The sequence below is a fragment of the Festucalex cinctus genome, chromosome 7 (assembly GCF_051991245.1).
Source record: "Festucalex cinctus isolate MCC-2025b chromosome 7, RoL_Fcin_1.0, whole genome shotgun sequence".
NCBI lineage: Eukaryota > Metazoa > Chordata > Actinopteri > Syngnathiformes > Syngnathidae > Festucalex > Festucalex cinctus.
In genome coordinates, this window is record NC_135417.1 from 14,699,623 (window position 1) to 14,718,581 (window position 18,959).

The window sequence follows — 18,959 nt, forward strand, 5'->3', positions numbered from 1 at the left end:
TATCTTGATGTTTGGATATGGTTACATCCCTATTAGTTACTAAACAGCAAATTCCAAATACTGCCCATAAGGAATTTATTTGCAGTCATTTTTAAGTACCCATTGTTTACAAAAGTAATAGAATCAGGAGCTGACAACAATAGTATTTCGTTTATTTAAGGCAAAATATAATTTGTTTCTTTAAAAATAAAAAAAAAAATGTAATTACACACTAGTGCCTGTGACAAAACCGAGTTGAACAAAAAAAGGCAAGTATTTTCTAAACGTCACAATCTGTTGACTTGTAGTGGTCTTCGTCGATGGTGGAGAAGATGTGACCCTCGTTGCTCAGGAATTCCACAACTTGCCTGTGGGACGATGATGAGTAAGCAAAGGCAAGTTGAACATGGGGTTGCAAAGTGGTGGAAAACTTTCGTTCATATTCCTTTTTCTTTTTTTATGGGTAGTTCAGTAGGGGAATTTTGGAACATTCAATAACACAAAGAAAACGGGTCGGAACTGGAATGAATGGCGAATTGCAGCTTTCATAAGTCAAGGTGCAACTGCAATGGACGTGCATGTAATCTTCAGGTAGTTTTACTCAGAGTTATTCAAAAATATATTTTACTCAAATATATTTAAAATAAGTATTATTAATAATCGACCTTCAATTTTTCTGTTCATTTCCATGAAAAGTTTCCAGCTACAGAAATTGACAGTTTGTAAAACATCACATCATCTTTGATTTGCATTTCAAGTTGCTGCAGGGCAACTTTAGGGAAGTAAAACACAGATGTTGCTGATAGTGGTGCTTATAGCATGCGAAATTGTCTGGCCAGAACAATTTCTGAGAATTTGTGGGTTTAAAAAAAAAATCATCTTGAGGTGGTCACGCTTCAAGGAAAATATATGTCAAGTGTGGAAATGATGTCGCTTATTATTTATTTTTTTTGCCAAAAATGCATTGTTTTGTATTAGAAAATATTAGATTTTTACTTTAGGGTTTATTTTTTTATTTTTTTTTATCTCAAGACATTAGAATACTCTCGCAAAGTGGAACCTAAAATACTAAAGCCCTGACTAGATAACAGTTGGTTTCAAGTAAGTATATTAAGTGAAACATCTTGACTGTGGGAAACTGAATGTTGAGGCGGAGCTTATGTAGGCGTCAGCACATAATGGACATGACTTGCGGTACATTTTTAGGTACCAAATCATCAAATCAGCCATTTAATGTTGTGGGTAATGTTGCAATAGGAGTTTGAAATGAAACTGAAAGTATTTTGGAGGTCATACTTTGTGCTAGATTTAAAACTCACTTAAAATCCAACGTTAGTATGAGTTGCACTTACTTGATGGCCATCATACTGAGGTTGGGCAGTCTCGTCTTCAGGTCGTGAAGGCCGATGCCTTGCTGATCCGGACAGCCTTTGATCAGACTCAGCACCTTTAACGTCCACCAAAGGAAAGTAGAACCCGTCACACGGCGGCACATCTGGGCGAGGTCGTTGAACCCAAGCGGTTCTTACCTGGTTCTGACTGGTGCTTAAGCCGTTGTTGACCATCTCGCGTGCACCCGCGTAGCCCGAGTCCATGTTGCTGGCGGTACTGCGCTGCGGCACGGACGACGTGTAGCTGTTTGTTCCTAACCCGGCCTAGACGGAAAGACGGTGTGCACCAATGTTTGCATTTTAGCGGGGCTTGGTGATGTGGCATTAGACAAAAAATAAAAAATAATTAAAAAAATACCAGTCAACAAAAATAAAATGAAAATTGAAATTAGGTGAGACTGGCTCCCAAAATCCCAGTTCTTTCATTGTGTTGATTTTCTGTACATTACTGCCACCTGACGTCCACCGGTGGTAATGCACCAAAAGCATTTGCTGGCAGTAGAATAAGAAATGGTAGCAGAAGTAGATAAATTGTTATGTATTACCGCCAGTTGCTACCTTCTTTATAGCATGCTAAAGAAGGAGGCGGTAATGCACCAAAAGTATATGCCAACTGCCAAAAGAAAGTAGACGAAGAAATTGAGTACTCATAGTTGGGCTGTGCAATTCCGTAATCAAAATTCAATTACAATTTCAATTAATACACTCCACATTTACAAAATCTTCATAATTGGAAAAAAATAAAAAGATTATCAATACAATTTTTTGAGCTGTTTAAAATTATACATTTGCAATTTTTTTTAAATTTTTAAATAATTTAACAAATTTTGCTTCATCCAAAAGGAACTTGCATAATTAGTTTAAAATAATTGTATTTGTCTTAATATTTTTTTGTGTTTTTTACATTTAAACATTTTCTTGTTTTATACAAAAAAAAAACTGTATAAATATATATGTGATATAGTTGCTGAATATAGCGATATTGATTTTATTGCGATATTTAACATGCACCTAAGGAAATTTTTATTTTTATTATCTAATGTAAGAATTACATTTTTTCATGCAGAAAAATAAGCAAACTCAATATAATCTTTGTTAATTAATTGTAATTACCTCTCCAAATTCAGATAAAAGCATAAAATTCCATATGAAACAATGCATGTCTTTGTGATACGCATATTGCATGGGACAATATCGCGATATCGATATTTTTTTTATATATTGTGCCTAATGGTGATTATTATTTTTTCCACAATCGAGCAGCCCTAGCTCATGGCAACAAATGCTTAGTAGTATAGCTAGTAGGTTAGCATACACATTCACAGCACCAAAAGGTGTAATAACCAACTAGGATTCAATCATTGGCAATGTAATATAAATATGCTGGTTCCTAAAATGTCCTCCAATTCTGGAAGGAGGCTTCATCATTCAGTGGGCTTTTTATTGTGTGGCATTTCCTCACCGATGTCTGAAGCTTGCTGAGCGCCATGTGCGCCTGGACCACCTCCAGCATGTGCGACGTGATCTCGTTCATGTCCTCCAGGACCCTGACGCTGAACGCCACCACCGATCTGTGATTCTGCTCGCACACACGGACGGACACACATTGGACATCGTCATTCGTGTGGATCTTTCCATCAAGCTTGGGTTGAACTCCACAAACTGTTGGTTAAGGTCTGCTATGGAGCCTTACCTGAAAGGAGCGCAGGTTTCCTGATACTTTAACGTACGTGCCAGGAGGTAGCACGGATCCGTCCACGCTGGGATCCTGGAACCAAAGACACAAAAGTTGCCAAGGTGCTTCACTATTTCACGATGACAACACTTCAGTTCAGGTACTCAAACACTTTCTCTGCTACCCACTGTTTATAACGGTTCATTTCCATACAACGTCTACAGAAAAACGGGGTCAATACCTCCGTGTCGACCCACTGCTTCACGTCCATGGGGGCACATGTCATGTCGTCCACCTTGTACTGGATGTTGGTCATGGATTTGTCGGTACTCCTAATGATTCCCACCAGGGTCACCTGCATTAGCAAACAGCTTGATTATCTTTCATTTCATTGCGACATATTCTGGGGCTAAATGAAGTGTGCTACAGTCTGCTTGTCTGGCTTTCCTAATACAAAACATATTTGGAATGAAAAGCTTGAAGCAAGCACACACTTTCTGTGAAGAAATGTTCAATGCCAAACTGCTCAGAAGATAGCATTAAAAATCCTTTATTTATTTATTTATTTATTCATTTATTTATTTTTTTTATTTTTTTATTTTTTTTAGTTGTGCCTCAAGAGGTATATATAGGCAAAATGTGCTACCTTACCTGGGCCACCTCCACTTCGCCGACTTTGAAGGCCTCGTCCAACTGGGAGGCGGACATCAGTTGGGACACTGTGCAGGGGATGATCTGTGAGGCTCTGGTTCTCTGCATCAAGCATGACACACACCTACTTAGCATGACAACAACCACGACAACCAACCACTCTAGCACGAGAGAACATCAGGCAAATAATCTCTTTGTTCCTTAATGTATTCCAGCGAGATCTAGTGAAAGGAAGAACGAGGAAATCTTTTTCTACTAGATGGCAGAAGGTACAATTAACCTGTATGTCCAATTGTTGTCATCCCAAGCCATTCGCAGGGGATAGGACCTGAAAGCGTACACGGCTGGGATTTATTTATTTTTGTTTCATTATTGGATGCCGTTCACGCAAAATCTGCTCGAACTGTGTACATGACTTGTTTTCTCCTGGTCAAAAGTGAAATAAAACGGGCACTGACATTTGTCACTTCAAGTGTGACGACTTGTTTTTTATTTATTTTTATTTTTTTGGAGAAAGAACTGCTTGAAAACATTTGATCATTTTGCTTTTTTTTTTTTTTATTGGCGCACGGATCATATCGACTTGAGAATCCGAGTAAAATTGACACCAATTGAAATGCATTGAGAAAGACCAAAAAAATAATTACACCAAAAAAAAAAAACTTGAATTTTTTTCACAAAATGGGGGTGAATGGGACTGTTTTTTTTATATTGAAAAAAACATGTAAAGAAAAATCTGTAAACATTTTTTATTCTTTGGTTTTCGGCTCAGGATGAGACTCGGAATAGTTTTAATTTACTGTATTTTGTACTGTCCATGTTATTAATGTATTACTTTAACCGTCTTTGGGGGGGTTTTGCCCGATTTTGATTTTATGCACAGAACTCTACGCGACTATGGCTGTTTTTAAAATAAGACCATCATTTTAGGCTTGTCACATAGGCTCGAACTGTCAATAATGACAGTATTTCCGGAATTCTCCATAACTTTCCAGGGAAATCTACTGGTAATTGTTCCACCTCCTCGCAACCTCACGTACCGTTTTCTTCTCTCCCTGGGACAAGGAAGGTGACGCAAAGCCGCCGGGGGACTGAGTGTAGCCACCAGCCATACTCGACTCGTTGTATCCTCCTAAGAAACATGTCAAAACAAACCGTCAGCCATATTAGGACCTTTATGTTCTTATAAGTGAGATCGCACATATAATGTTCAGCTAAGCTAATTCAAGATTCCACCAAAGCCAAAGAGTAAGTGCCTGGCTACCCTTAGCAATAGCCCCTAAAACCGTCGCTTTTCGAGTAAACGCCCGGGCGTCACACTAACCCTGATTCCACATTTTTATTCCAATGGGCGTCGTGAATAATCGTTTGGAAATGGAAGTTGGAATGCAAACAAATCAGCTTTCTTCCTGGAGGACTGTCGCGCGCGGCTGATTCAACCAAGCGCGCATGCGCCAGCTACAATTCCCGCGAAGCTCCGAGAAAAGTATCACAGCAGTAGCGCTCTCATCTTTGTCTGTCAGACCCTCCAAAAATGTTTTGTTGAGATAGAAACAAACCAAATTTCCAAACTCAGGCGATATTACTAAGTTAATCGTCATGGTTTATTCACGGTAGAAGTTTTTTGCACAACATTGTATAATTCGGGAAGACACATAAAAAAAGGCGCCTGACAGACAAACAACAGGGTTTGTTACTTTCTAAGTCAGTGTTGCCTTCAGAGTGAAGCGAAACGCGCAGTAATTTACATATCTGCCAAATGAGAATGCTACTCCCGAAATGCATTCAGGCATGTGATCATTTAGTAAAAAACATGCGGATGACAATTTAAAACAGGACTGTAATGTACATTTTAATTGCATCTGCTATGCCTTCCATGGAAGCAGCGTTTGGAACGAGAAGATTGGGTCGGTGAATGCAACACGCTCGGTCATTTAATTTCTAACACTGATTTTCACATATTACAGGATAAAACAAAAGTTACAAATTTGACACTGAATGTTCTGACAGTAAAATAAATATAACATACATTTAAATTCAACCTGAGATGGCACATGTACACTTCCATATATAATTCTATAGTTTCCCCGGTCTTAATTAAACCAAGGCACATATTTTACATTAGAAAACATTCATGGAACACCAACAAAAATGTTGATACAAAAAAAATCTGAATTATCTCGGCCTGTTCACGTTGTACACCAACACACAATTTTGTGATTTTATAAACGGCAACATGTGTGTTCCTTCTGCCGTCTAGTGGAAGAACATTTAATTGTTGACTGTCACTATATATCGTTGGCATAGATGGATGACGTAATTGAGAATCAATATAATGAAAAATGACGAGGTGTGATTGATCACAAATCAACACAAAATGTTTTTTAAAGCATCTTGCGGCTGCAATAAATCATTTGAAAGAATTATGTAACTTGGGAGTTTATTTATAGGGTCTATTTATAGGAAATACTTCTAGCTCATGTTTTGGGCACTTGCGAATTGAGTATTGACACCCACTTTCAAAAGGTACAAGGTAACGCAATTGCAGAAGTTACATGGAAATCAACACCTTGTGGTTTCCGGGCTTGGTTAAATATTGACTAATATTGCCATGCACATGCAATAAACGTGTGACATCATCATCGCTATCTGGCCTCTCCCATGAAAAGTGAACTTGACCACAGACACATTTGCATGTTGGCTTTCTTTCAACATGTCTACAGAAAGGCTGCTGCTGTGCTGTCTGCTTCTTCATGGGTCCCTCGCACTGTCGGGTCAGTAAACACAAGATATTAACCCTTACATACTGTTCATTTTCTATGCACACATAGTATGTTCCGAGTAAATTCTGACAAGACAATTCTAGGAAAGATCATTTCAATGTATTAGTATAATTTTTAATAACATGGGATTTCCCAATTGAAAACAAACATTTCCAACCCATAAATGTATATTAGCTTGTCTATAGATGTTTGCTCAACACAAAGCAAAAAAAATGACCATAACTCAAATCATTTACAGTAAATAATTTACAATACTCTATTGTTTTGATTATAAAATAATATTAATTTGGATTAGGGAATTTTTGGCACATCACTGATCTGCACTGGGACCCGACCTACGACCAGAGCAAGGACCCCAATAAGGTGTGTGACTCAAGCGGATCCAAACCGGCAGCCCAGGCGGGTCCGTTTGGCGACCATGCCTGCGACTCCCCCTGGAACCTCATCAGCTCCTCCATTCATGCCATGAAGGATATTCTGCCAGACCCAGACTTCATTGTGTGGACAGGGTAGGTCGTTTGTGACAATGGAAACTTGGTGAATTGCGGCTCGCTCATTTATTGGTACAATGAATAGTCATTATGAACAAAGTTAGCGGTTAGCATGTAATTTAAGTTTTTCTTAGTTTTAGCTGTCTTTTGATTGGGGGCATTTGTCAGGTCTGGAATAAAAAACTTCACAAAAGGCACTGTGTAATAAAGACGCTGTGAAAGTACCCTGAATGCACCATGTTGTTTGCGTAGCATTAGCAACTAGCAAGTGTGTAGCATATGTTACTCTGGTTATTCTGTTGTCCCAAAGTGTTCTTTAAGCTGTTTAATGACACCCCAGTTAGCGTTAACTGTAAAACTAAACACATGACAAAAAGAATTACATAAACTGTATATATAAATACAAAACAATCTTCATTTTTAAAACATCGCTAGCTTAGCGCTAATGCTAAAAGTGAAGGGAGGATCCCATTCAAATGCTAACGGGAAGTTAGCATCGATTTCGGGTGTGATTTTCCTTCAAATAACGAATATTCACATACAAATGCTGTAACACTACGCAAAGGCACAAATTCTTCCCAATGTATGAAAAAAACGAGTTATCCATCCATCCATTTTCTTGACCGCTTATTCCTCAAAAGGGTCGCGGGGGATGCTGGCGCCTATCTCAGCTGGCTCTGGGCAGTAGGCGGAGGACACCCTGGACTGGTTGCCAACCAATCGCAGGGCACACAGAGACGAACAACCATCCACACTCACAAGCACACCTAGGGACAATTCGGAGCGCCCAATTAACCTGCTCTGCCATGCATGTCTTTGGAATGTGGGAGGAGACCGGAGTACCCGGAGAAGACCCACGCAGGCACGGGGAGAACATGCAAACTCCACCCAGGAAGGTCCGAGCCTGGACTCGAACCGGAGACCTCAGAACTGGGAAGCGGACGTGCTAACCACTCGACTACCGTGCTGCCCAAAAATGAGTTATTTTAATAGAATTAAATCGTCATGTTCTTCTGGACTCAATATTTTTCAAAATAATCAGCAGATTAATCGGTAATCAGTATTTTTTTTCTGCCAAAAGTCGGTAACACTGCATATCAGTCAAGCCCTACAAAACGCAGCATGTAAAATGCAATGAATGGACGTTAGCATTTAGCATGTAGCAAATGTCTTATCGAACAACAAGCTCTCGTTTCATTTGGACTTTTTGTATTTTTTTTTAATTAAGTTAGTTTTGATTATTTTTAGAGTGGGTTTTGATTTGCTTTCCCTTTTTTAAAAACGCTTTACTGCAAACTCAGGTCAAATAGTGGAGCCCAGGTTTCAAAGCAAACAAGGTGAGGCAGTATTTAGCTGTTGTGCTGTATGCAAATGGTTACCAATATTATTCAGAAAGCTACTTTTTGTTTCCGTCCTTTGCTTTTAAATGTTTTCTTTGTAAATGTGTTTAAATGTTGTCAATGTTCTGTACATTCTTGTAGTAATTTTATTATGCTACTTTTGTTCTCTTTGGTTAGCCCTTGAATGTATCCAGCTGTTCTGCTTTTAGCTGTTGGACTTTTGGTCAAATGAAACACATTTCATACACTTCTGTGTATGAAATGTGCTCTCGAAATAAATTTTCCTTGCCTTCTTTTATCTCAATATAGAGATGACACGCCGCATGTTCCCAATCAGAATCTGGGCGAAGAAGCCGTTCTCCGCATAATCGGCAACCTCACCAACATCATCAGAGAGGTTTTTCCAAGTACGTATGGCTTAAAGAGGAAAAAAGGGGAAGTCAGCAATGTGGTTTGAATGTGTGCTCATAAATGTTTTGTGTATTTTGTCACCCGTGGAGCAACCAAGGTGTACTCTGCCCTGGGTAACCATGACTACCACCCCAAGAGCCAGCTTCCCGGTGGCCCCAGCTACATGTACAACCAAACGGCCAAAATGTGGAAGCACTGGTTGGAGTCAGAGTCACACATAACCTTCACAAAAGGTCATCCTTCTTCTTGAAAGTGTACAAAACCGAGGATGTGATTCAAATCAGATTTAAAACTGTCTTGGTTTCATATTTCTGATTTTTGTTTCACTTTATAAGCAGCTGTGGTTGTTTTTAAAACTCATTCACTGCCAGTCATTATAGAAAATGTTTACATTTCCAATACTCACGTGATATTCCATTCAATAATTATATATAAACCGAATCTACCAAATAACAGAATAGACTCCCTACTTTTTGTCCCGTCCCGTTCTTTTATAATTGACAGCAGAAAAATGTAGGTTTGCCAAAATACAGCCATTTCTCCCATGGACTCTGAAACTGTGTTTATTTCCTATAAAATGGGGCAATGATGTCATCTACCGGTGGTTGGGCATCAGTAAAGTTGTTTCCAAGTTTGATATTTACAGTGGAGCATGCTCAGATTCGCCCCCATTTAGCACCGCTCTAAAAAATACAATTGACAAGTATACTTGTCAAAGGCAGTGAATGAGTTAAAGTAATCTGCAACTAAAATCGACTTGAGTTAAATGGCAAGTTTTAGTAGTCAGTCAGACAGTAACTTCATAAAGGCATATTTTCATTGTTTATAAAATCAGATGCTGCAAATAAATTCCTTTAAAAAATTTTTGCATAATCTTATGAGGATATAATTGTATTTAAAAAAAAATCAGAATAGTATAAAAGTTATAATTTTACAATAAACTTTGTAATCATATAAGTTGTAATAGAAATAAATATATAGTAATAGTAATGGTAAAAATTATTATTATTTTTTTTTAGGAAAGGCCCTATTGCTCTGAGAATTAAATTATTTTACAAAAAGTGGTTGCATCATGAGAGTTGACTTTTTATCGTACTTGAATTAAATAATGGCGTTTTTAGCGTCATAATTTTGATATTTTCATTATTTATGACTTTCAATGCTGTAATAAATGACCTTTTTTTTTTTTAAATGCCATAATTTAAGTTTTATTTAAAAAATAAAAAAGTCAAAAATAGTACCAGCATAAAGACACAATATTTTTAGAAATAGTTGTCATTTTAAAAGAGTAAAAATTATAATAATAAAAGGTGTAGTAGAAAATATAGTAATAGTAAAAATTTGTAAAAGTTGTAATTCTGTAACATTTTTGCTACGGGAATTAAAATATTTTAGAAAAAGTCGTATTGAGAGTTCACGTTTTTCATCATTGTATTAGTAAAAGTTTTTATTTTAGTAAGTGTTGTAATTTTATGAGAATACAGTAGTTCTCAAGTTATATTGTGAAAATTAAGTTATTTAAAAAAATGTAGATTCGTGAGAATTAAGGATTTGTTATTTTTTGAAAAAGCAAAAATATGAGAATAAACTTGTATTATACTTGTATTATTTGATAAAAAGTTGTAATTTTATTAGTTATTTTTCCAAGTCAAATTTGTGAGTATAAAGTAGTATATTACATGAAGTCCTAATATTATGACTTGCACATATAGTATGTTGTTAGTGAGCAAGATTGCATATCAGTTATGACTTGCTTGATCCAAGTGATGCCTTGCCCATTTCTGATGTGTTGTATTGCTGTTAATGTTTTATGTAATGTTTGTTTTGTTGCGTTTCTGTAAAGCGCTTTGTCACAGCTAAGGCTGTTTGAAAGCGCTATATAAATAAAGATGACTTGACTTGACTTAATGTCACGACACAACTTAGATTGTTAATCTTCAATTGCAGGTGGCTACTACACAGAAACACTTCTAAACCAGACAGGTTTCAGGATGTTGGTGCTCAACACAAACCTCTACTACGACCGCAACCTGCTGACCGAGAACGACGAGGATCCGGCCGGTCAGTTTAGCTGGGCGGACGGCGTCCTCACAAAGGCGGCCAGCAACAATGAGAAGGCAAACAAAAAATCTATTTTTCCCCTCCTCATTTGTGGGGTTTGCCAGCTAGACCCTATCTCAACCGACTTTTTTTTTTGTCCTGCAGGTGTACATCATTGGCCACGTGCCCCCGGGGATGTTTGAGAAGAAGAGGAGTAAGCCTTGGTACAGGCCGCAGTTCAACAAGCGCTACCTGGAGATGATTCAGAAGCACCACGCAGTCATCAAGGGACAGTTCTTCGGTCACCACCACACCGACGCCTTCCGCATGTTCTACGACACCAACGGTGGCTTGAGCTGGATTATGTGTTATTCCTCCCCACCCAGATATTGGAAGTGTACCTAATATTGTGTCCTTATTCCTGTAGACTCTCCCATCAGCACCATGTTCCTCAGCCCGGGGGTGACACCGTGGAAGACCACGCTGCCCGGAGTCAAGAACGGCGCCAACAATCCCGGCATTCGCATCTTTGAATACGACAACACAACACTTTTAGTCCAAGTATGGCAGAATGTTTGGCGCAGGGGGTGTTAAGCACGTTGTAGACGTACCTGGGACGGGCTGCGGCAGGACGGGGTTTTCTGTGAATTCACTAATCCATCTCAGGGACCCAAAACGTACAAAAGGTCACAGACAACAACAACAACAACAACAATAATAATAATAATAATAATAATAATAATAATAATAGTAATAATAATAATGATAATGATAATGATAATAATAATGATAATAATAATGCACGGTGATGGAGTGGTTAGCACGTCCGCCTCCCAGTACTGAGGACGCAGGTTCGAGCCCAGGCTTCGGCCTTCCTGGGTGGAGTTTGCATGTTCTCCCCGTGCCTGCGTGGGTCTTCTCCGGGTACTCCGGTCTCCTCCCACATTCCAAACACATGCTTGGCAGGTTAATTGAACACTCTGAATTGTCCCTGAGTGTGATTGTGAGCGTGGATGGTTGTTTGTCTCCGTATGCCCTGCTATTGGCTGGCGACCAGTTCAGGATGTACCCGGCCTACTGCTCGAAGCCAGCTGGGATAGGCTCCAGCACCCCGCACAACCCTTGTGAGGAGTAAGCGATCAAGAAAATGGATCGATGGATGGATGGATAATAATAATAAGAAGAATATCTAAATAATAAAAAATAATGGTTAATCGGTAAGTTACATTTTAAAGAAAGCAACCAATAAAATAACTATTAACTACGTTACTTTTTAATCAGTAAAATAACTGTTTTTTTGTTTTGTTTTTAATCCAAATAAGTAATCAATAAAGTAACTAAATTTAACTGTAGTGTAACTAAGTAAGTAACTAACTTAGTAAGTTAGTAAGTGACTACTGGTAACTACTGGTAAGTTACTTTTTTAAAGCACATACTCAATAAAGTAACTAAGTTACTTTTAAAGCAAGTAATCCGTAAAGTAACTACATTACTTTTTAATTAGTCAAGTAACAGTTACTTTTTTAAAACAAGTAATCAGTAAAGTAACTAACTTTTTAAAACAAGCAATCGGAAACAGTTACTTTTAAAGTAATCAGTAACTAAGTTACTTATTTTTTTAAAGAAAGTAAAGTAACTACGTTACTTTATAAAGCAAGCAAGTAACTACCAGTAAGTTACTTTTTAACGCAAGTATTCACTAACCAAGTTACTTTTTAAAGTAGTGAACAGTAAAGTAGCTACGTTACTTCTTAAAGCAAGTATGTAATTAGTAAATTGACTAAGTTACTTTTAAAGCAAGTAATCTGTAAAGTAACATTACTTTTGAATCAGTCAAGTAACAGTTACTTTTTAAAACAAGTAATCAGTAAAGTAACTAGGTTACTTTTTAAATTCAGTAAACAATAACTAAGTTACTTTTTAAAGAAAGTAAAGTAACTACGTTACTTTTAAAAGCAAGTAATCAGGAACCAAGTTACTTTTAAAGTAGTCAGCAGTAAAGTTGCAAAGTTACTTCTTAAAGCAAGTATGTAATCAGTAAAGTGACCAAGTTACTTTTTAAGTCATCTTTATTTTAAAGCAAATAATCAGTACAGTAACTAAGTTACGTTTTCAAGGTAACCGCGGCAACACAAACACAAAACTGGGCCAGATTGCATCCCCAGGTGAGCCGGTTTTGGCCTGCGGGCTTCATGTTTGACACCCCTGGTTTAACGGCATCCTCAAATGAACAAGCCGCGAACTTTTTTTTTTGTCTTCAGGATGTGGTGACATACTACCTGAACCTGACGCGCGCCAACATCGGCCGAGACCGCTGGGAGAAGGAGTACCGTCTGACCGAGAGCTTCCAGGTGGCGGACGCCTCGCCGGCCTCCATGCAGCAGGTCCTGGACGCCATCGCTGGCGACGACTGCCGCCTGCAGCAGTATTACCGCTTCAACTCGGTCAACTTTGACCTGAGCGAGTGCGACCGAGGCTGCCGCGTGGATCACGTGTGCGCCACGCGCGAGGTCGACTACCAAAGGTACGAGCGCTGCCTGGCCACAGAGGCGGCGGCGAGCGGCCTGGGAGGGTCCGTGCTGCTCAGCATCCTCGTTGGAATTGCCTGCGTCCTGTTTGTTTTGGCTCAGCAGTAGTTTGCAAGTCAGTAACATTATTCAGTTACAACATATGATTCATTTTGCATGCACACATCATATGTAAGAATATCCTTATTATAATTTTCTATGTCAAATTATGAACTACATAAGTTAAAAAAAAGGTCTAAAAAACACTATAGGCTATATATATATATATATTAGGAGTGTCAAAATTAGGGCGTTAATTTTGATTTAAAGTTCCTTTAACGTCACAATTATTATTTTTTTTTTAAACGTGATTAAGGACCGCCCCTTACTTGGAAAGCCTGTACAGTACTGGGGGAATTCCAGTCGCAACGCAGCAGGACGTCCACGTCAAAATTTAGTAGTCATAAATTTAATTATAATACTTGTAAAGACTGGGGTCAAGTTGTATTTTACAATTTTAAAAATGTGCAGAATTTCACAAGTTGCTTCATGTTCAAGATTAATATGAAAAGAAAAATGCACTGAGCTGTCAACGTCTTACAAATGCAATTATGCCATCTAGTGGCAGAAAAATGAGCAACACAAATCAATTTCACACTGTTTTTTGACAGTACAATACATATTTTTAATTTTAACTCAATTTTATGAATTATTATGAAGAAATTACTGTATCAATGACTAAAAGATGCAGCTCTATTTCATTAGGCAATTTTTTTCCACTTATTTTGAGTGTAAAAACTTAGAAAAAAATTATTGTATATTTTATTTAAGAACTTAGAAAATATTTTATTGTACATTTAGAACAAATAAAATTTGTGATTAATCGCGAGTTAACTTAACTATTAGTCAACTATAAATGATGTTTAAAAATGTTAATCACCTGACACCTCTAACATATATATATATTTTTTTTTTCTTTTTCAACAGGGGTGTGTAGACTTTCTCTATCCACTGTATGAGCCCATAATATTCAAATACACACTGAAACCTTTTAATGACATAATGTTTGTATTTTAATGTTATCTAAATAACTTCGCAAGTAGATATGATGATGATTCAATCGCACTGTAAAATAATCAAGGTAAAAAACACCTTTGGCTTCTTATCACCTGTGTGGCTTTCATTTAATGCTAACATGATAGTACTCATTTCTAGTAAATATAGTGCCATTTTTAGTTTGCTGATTAATAAAGTCAACAAATGAACAACATCAATCTATTTCTTTATATTGATCATACTGGCAAGAAATGCAATATTGCATTATGACTTACGATAAAAGCTGAATAATTCCGTTCTTATGGCTTAATGAGGACTTAATGGCTCATTCAAGCCATTGCGAACTCCAGATAGTCAACTTTGAACCTGACGCGTCTTCACGTGATCAGGATCTGCTTGGCCGAGGTGAAAGGTCGCATGGCGGCGTCCAGAGCTTGCCGGTAGTCGTCCAGAGGCATCTCGGCACAGGCGGGGGCGCTCAGCTTTCCCTGGCGGACGAGCGAGCACAGCTCGTCCAGCATGGATCGGAACGCTCCTGGAACCGCAAAATAAAAAAAAATAAAATAAATCACTTTCAGTAACAGCAAGGTCCATTTCTTTGTTTTTGTCATGTACTGAAGACATTTGACATTTCAGATCAAAAGATGAATATGAGGAGTTCTGAACTTTTGTCTCATATTCACTTTTTTTTTTTTTTTCATCTCTATATTCTCAATTGCTCCACTTCACCATTTGAGTGTTGTCTCTTCCACTGCGTCACCCAGAAGCCGCACACTTTCACATCTTTGAATATAAGAGCACTCTGGGGAAGGAGACAGTGAGGAAAATATAACCAGAAAAAAGCGAATTGAGCTCAATTTGATGATGATGATGATATGGCATACCACGGGGACAGTCACAGGTTGTTTGGACATCCCCCCATAGGTCACCATGGACCCTCCAACCCTGTAGTAAACACGCTTGTGTTGTTATTATTATTACGCAAGTTTATTTGTGAAGAAAGCTCACCGGACATGACGGAGCAGCTCGGTGGCACTTTTTCCTCCAACTGCATTCAAGGCTAGTTTGGGCTTTGGACACGTCTGAAAAGAAAGACCAAAATTGTATTGTGGATTTTTTTTTTTTTTTTTTTTTTTTTAAACACCGTCCTATTGTCATCATTACTTTTCTCCTCTGTGTCGCCATTGCTAAATAAAGTTGTAATATTATAAAGTACACAAATCTTTCACAAAAAATGAATACATCACAATGAATGACAATTTCCAATGTAGCAAACAATGCTAACGTCACCATTTTGACCAACACACCTTGAAGAGTTCTTTCATCTCGGGCCGCCTCAGTTGGTCCTCCTTGATCACGTGACTTGCTCCCAGGGCCTTCAGCCTATCACTGAGCTGAGTGAACTCCGGCCTTTGGAAGGAAAAGGAACCAGGAAGTGCACAGGTGCCATGAATGCCGATAACGTCGTCAGTGAGTGACTGTATCTGCGTTTACGAGAACTTGAGTCGTGCAGCATGAAAATGAAACCTCCCATAATGCTATCATGGAACGGTGCTTTCGAGGTATATTAGCCAAGTAATGATTTTGATGGGAAATCCTATTGGCTGGCTAATAGAAAATTCGCATTGACTTCTGGGAATGACAGACCTTAAATAACAAAAGGCTGTCATTCATGCACAACACTGCCCCTAAGCGGCCAAGCAAGGCACAGCAGGAACAGCAGCTATTCTTTTTTTTGTTTTTTATTGCTATAATTATTATAAATCTACCTTCCATTATGTATTATTATTATTATTATTATTATTATTTTACTTGTTACTAATTAGGGCTGTGCCAAAAAATCGATTCATAAATTGATTTTATTTAAATTAGAAATGAAGAAGAAGGGGAAAAGGCAGTTGTAGCCCACATGCTGTTTTTGTGGAAAAATGCACTTAAAATACAAAATTAATAAATGTATATAATTTTACCTGTCTCGGAGCACGTTGATGGTGTTTATCCCCCTCGCCGCTGCAATCTGAATGACCGCCTGCCCCACTCCACTGTTAGCTGCGTTCTGGATCACTGAATCGCCTGAAATCGTAACAATCTGCAGTTTGTATTTCACTTTTTAGTTGCATTTAATCATGTAAAACTGTTTGTTTTGGGATTTTTATAAGAAAATAAAGTTAGATAATTTTTAGAAGTTGGCAAATTAGCCGTTGTTCCTCTACCTGGCTGGAGGTCTTCAAAGTCAGCCAGCATCCTGAAGGCTGTGCAGGGGTTCACCCCGAGCGTGGCGGCTGCCAACAAAGGGATGTCAGCCGGCACGGAGATCACGTCTTCTTCAGCTAATACGGCTGCCGTCCTCCACGTCCCTGGAGACACAAACACAGAAGCTACAAAGAGTTTGCTCATGCACACAAGCTAGTTTGCATAAGTGTCCCTTTACCCAAACCAGCGTCTCTCGGGATGACCCAGTCTCCGATTTGGAGAGACGTAACCTGGCCGCCCACCTCCACCACCTGAGCCACACCCTCATTTCCACCAACAGCCGGGAGGTCGGGTAGAATTGCATAGGTCCCTGAAAAAAATATACTAGTCAAAAGTCAAAATATAACGAAACATCTTTTCTTTTCTTTTTCTTTTTTTTTTAAATCGTTACCTTGGATCATGTTGATGTCAGATGGGTTGACGGGAGCAGCCAAGATTTTAACCAGAATATCTTTTGGACCCACCGGGGGCAAATCCATATTCTCCAACCTGACGGGTACAATCAAATATATTAGAATAAATAAATATATAATCCAACAATATGCCAAGAAAATGAAAAGAGATTCAAATTGAAGAAAACGTTCAGTTGAGTTGTTGTTAACGTTTGCCTTTAATTTACAAACTCTTTTAAGAAAGGATGAAGAGAACAGAAAAATAGATTTCAAAGTCTTACTGTATGACATGAGAAGGATCTCCGTGGTTTGTGTACACCAGAGCTTTGCAGCGGCTCTGGTGGCGAATGTTATTAGCCTGAGCCGCTCCTCGGCGATGTTTGTAAAGAGCGGAGGTCAACAAGCGTCTGCTACAAACTGACATGTTTGTACAACAAACGGTTCCAAGTTGCGGCCACATTGTGATCATAAAACGACACAATAATTCCGCAAAATGTGACGGTTCGTTCAGCTAACTTCGCTGAAAGGAGGCGGCCATGTTGGAATGGCGTGAATAAGTATGTCAACAGACATCAGCGCCCCCAAGTGGACACGGATGGTAACACGGCCAAGAACTGTACACAGGAACTTGATGACGTTTTACACACGTACAGAACTGTATACCTGTATTTTTTAAAAACAATATTGTCTTTTTTTTTTATGAGGGGAAATATGTTTTTTTAAACCATAAATTATTTAAGTAATAAAAATACGAAATATATAACTAAAATGTTTGGCGTTTGCAAATTATGCCAGAAGTATTTTAAAGAATATTTAAATAAAAAAAGAATTGGTATATATATATATATATATATATATATATATATATATATATATATATATATATATATATATATATATATATATATATATATATATTTAAAGAGACTGGAGAAGGATTTTTTTTAATCAGTTAATTCTATTAAAAAATAAAACAAGTTAAAAGGTGTTTATGTGTGTGATGTCAAGATGCTAACATTACAAAAATACACAGGTACATACAAATATAAAAAAAATATTTTAAATTTTTTTTGGGTGAAAAATCACACTTAAAAAAAAAGTAGAATAGGGAATAGTTTTTTCAATAATAAATAAAATAAAATATTGGAAGAAAAAGAGAAAATATAATTTAAAAATCTCTTTTGTAAATAAATCACAAATGTATTTATAGCTAATGCTATAAATAAAATCTAATTATTTTAATATACTTAAAGTTTTTTTTTCCCCATTTGATTTCAAGATGCCATAAAAAAATATACACAAGTATTCAAAATATCTACTGGTGCGTCAGAACAGCCATTCATTTTATGCATAAAATAATTTGCTAAATTACCATCTCTGACAAAAAAAAAACAAAAAACATTATTTCCAAACATCTTATTGTAAAGTCAGCATTTTTATACAACTCTTGAATTCTCATTTTGTGCAGCCATACCTAATGAAGTGTCCAGTGAGTGCTGCTGCAGAAAACCACCACACATGAATGACTATTGACATATTTATTATGAAATAGAGCAGGATTTTTACATATGAAAACATATCAGTAAACACTACACCCTGCTCATCTTGGATAAAAAAAAAAAAAAAAAAACTAACCTGAGATCAACATCATTGTTTCCATGGCAGTAAACATTGATTACATTCATCAGTAAGAAATGCACTTTTGTTTGTAAAGAAAAAGCCATTTACTTGATAAGATACATCACAAAAAAACAAAAAAAAGTCTGATGGTCACAAATAAGAGTTACCCTGAGCATTTTACAGCTCATCCAAGGTTGTTTGTGATGTGACATGATATCATATGGAGCTACTATGAACCCTAAAGGATGTGTGTGAGTGTGTTTGTCATAAGCACTGATAGTCTGGAACAAGTCACGTCTTAAAATAAAGATTTCACTACTAAAGCCCCCCCGCCCCCCCCCCCATACGCCATCCCTTTGTTTAATATATT

General features: G+C 37.6%; 3 protein-coding genes across 7 annotated transcripts; 1 reads left to right on the plus strand and 2 right to left on the minus strand.

Annotated features, from left to right (window-relative positions):
* Window positions 1-131: 131 nt before the first annotated feature.
* rpa2 (replication protein A2) lies at window positions 132-14,173 on the minus strand. 4 transcript variants are annotated; one of them, XM_077527823.1, is made up of 11 exons: window positions 11,373-14,173; window positions 11,163-11,288; window positions 11,014-11,093; window positions 4,737-4,828; window positions 3,697-3,798; window positions 3,287-3,400; window positions 3,064-3,138; window positions 2,833-2,949; window positions 1,509-1,634; window positions 1,332-1,426; window positions 132-347 (listed from the first exon to the last, which is right to left on the minus strand). In XM_077527823.1, the coding sequence occupies exons 4-11, from the start codon at window positions 4,806-4,808 to the stop codon at window positions 260-262; spliced, it is 789 nt and encodes a 262-aa protein (XP_077383949.1). In that variant the 5' UTR covers window positions 4,809-4,828; window positions 11,014-11,093; window positions 11,163-11,288; window positions 11,373-14,173; the 3' UTR covers window positions 132-259. The 4 variants fall into 4 exon arrangements, with proteins under 4 accessions (XP_077383949.1, XP_077383950.1, XP_077383951.1 ...); XM_077527824.1 differs by lacking the exon at window positions 11,373-14,173 and having other exon boundaries at window positions 11,163-11,299; XM_077527825.1 differs by lacking the exons at window positions 11,163-11,288; window positions 11,373-14,173 and having other exon boundaries at window positions 11,014-11,146.
* smpdl3b (sphingomyelin phosphodiesterase acid like 3B) lies at window positions 5,454-14,907 on the plus strand. The gene is made up of 9 exons (XM_077527813.1): window positions 5,454-5,603; window positions 6,420-6,470; window positions 6,775-6,988; window positions 8,620-8,717; window positions 8,811-8,954; window positions 10,669-10,838; window positions 10,927-11,107; window positions 11,189-11,322; window positions 13,023-14,907. Exons 1-9 carry the CDS (start codon window positions 5,540-5,542, stop codon window positions 13,395-13,397), a joined length of 1,431 nt encoding a protein of 476 aa, XP_077383939.1. The 5' UTR covers window positions 5,454-5,539; the 3' UTR covers window positions 13,398-14,907.
* Window positions 14,318-17,552, minus strand: mecr (mitochondrial trans-2-enoyl-CoA reductase). 2 transcript variants are annotated; one of them, XM_077527817.1, is made up of 10 exons: window positions 17,251-17,552; window positions 16,969-17,066; window positions 16,756-16,887; window positions 16,538-16,681; window positions 16,295-16,397; window positions 15,632-15,734; window positions 15,333-15,406; window positions 15,209-15,269; window positions 15,054-15,126; window positions 14,318-14,865 (listed from the first exon to the last, which is right to left on the minus strand). In XM_077527817.1, the coding sequence occupies exons 1-10, from the start codon at window positions 17,436-17,438 to the stop codon at window positions 14,702-14,704; spliced, it is 1,140 nt and encodes a 379-aa protein (XP_077383943.1). In that variant the 5' UTR covers window positions 17,439-17,552; the 3' UTR covers window positions 14,318-14,701. The 2 variants fall into 2 exon arrangements, with proteins under 2 accessions (XP_077383943.1, XP_077383944.1); XM_077527818.1 differs by having other exon boundaries at window positions 14,539-14,859; window positions 17,251-17,549.
* Window positions 17,553-18,959: the final 1,407 nt, after the last annotated feature.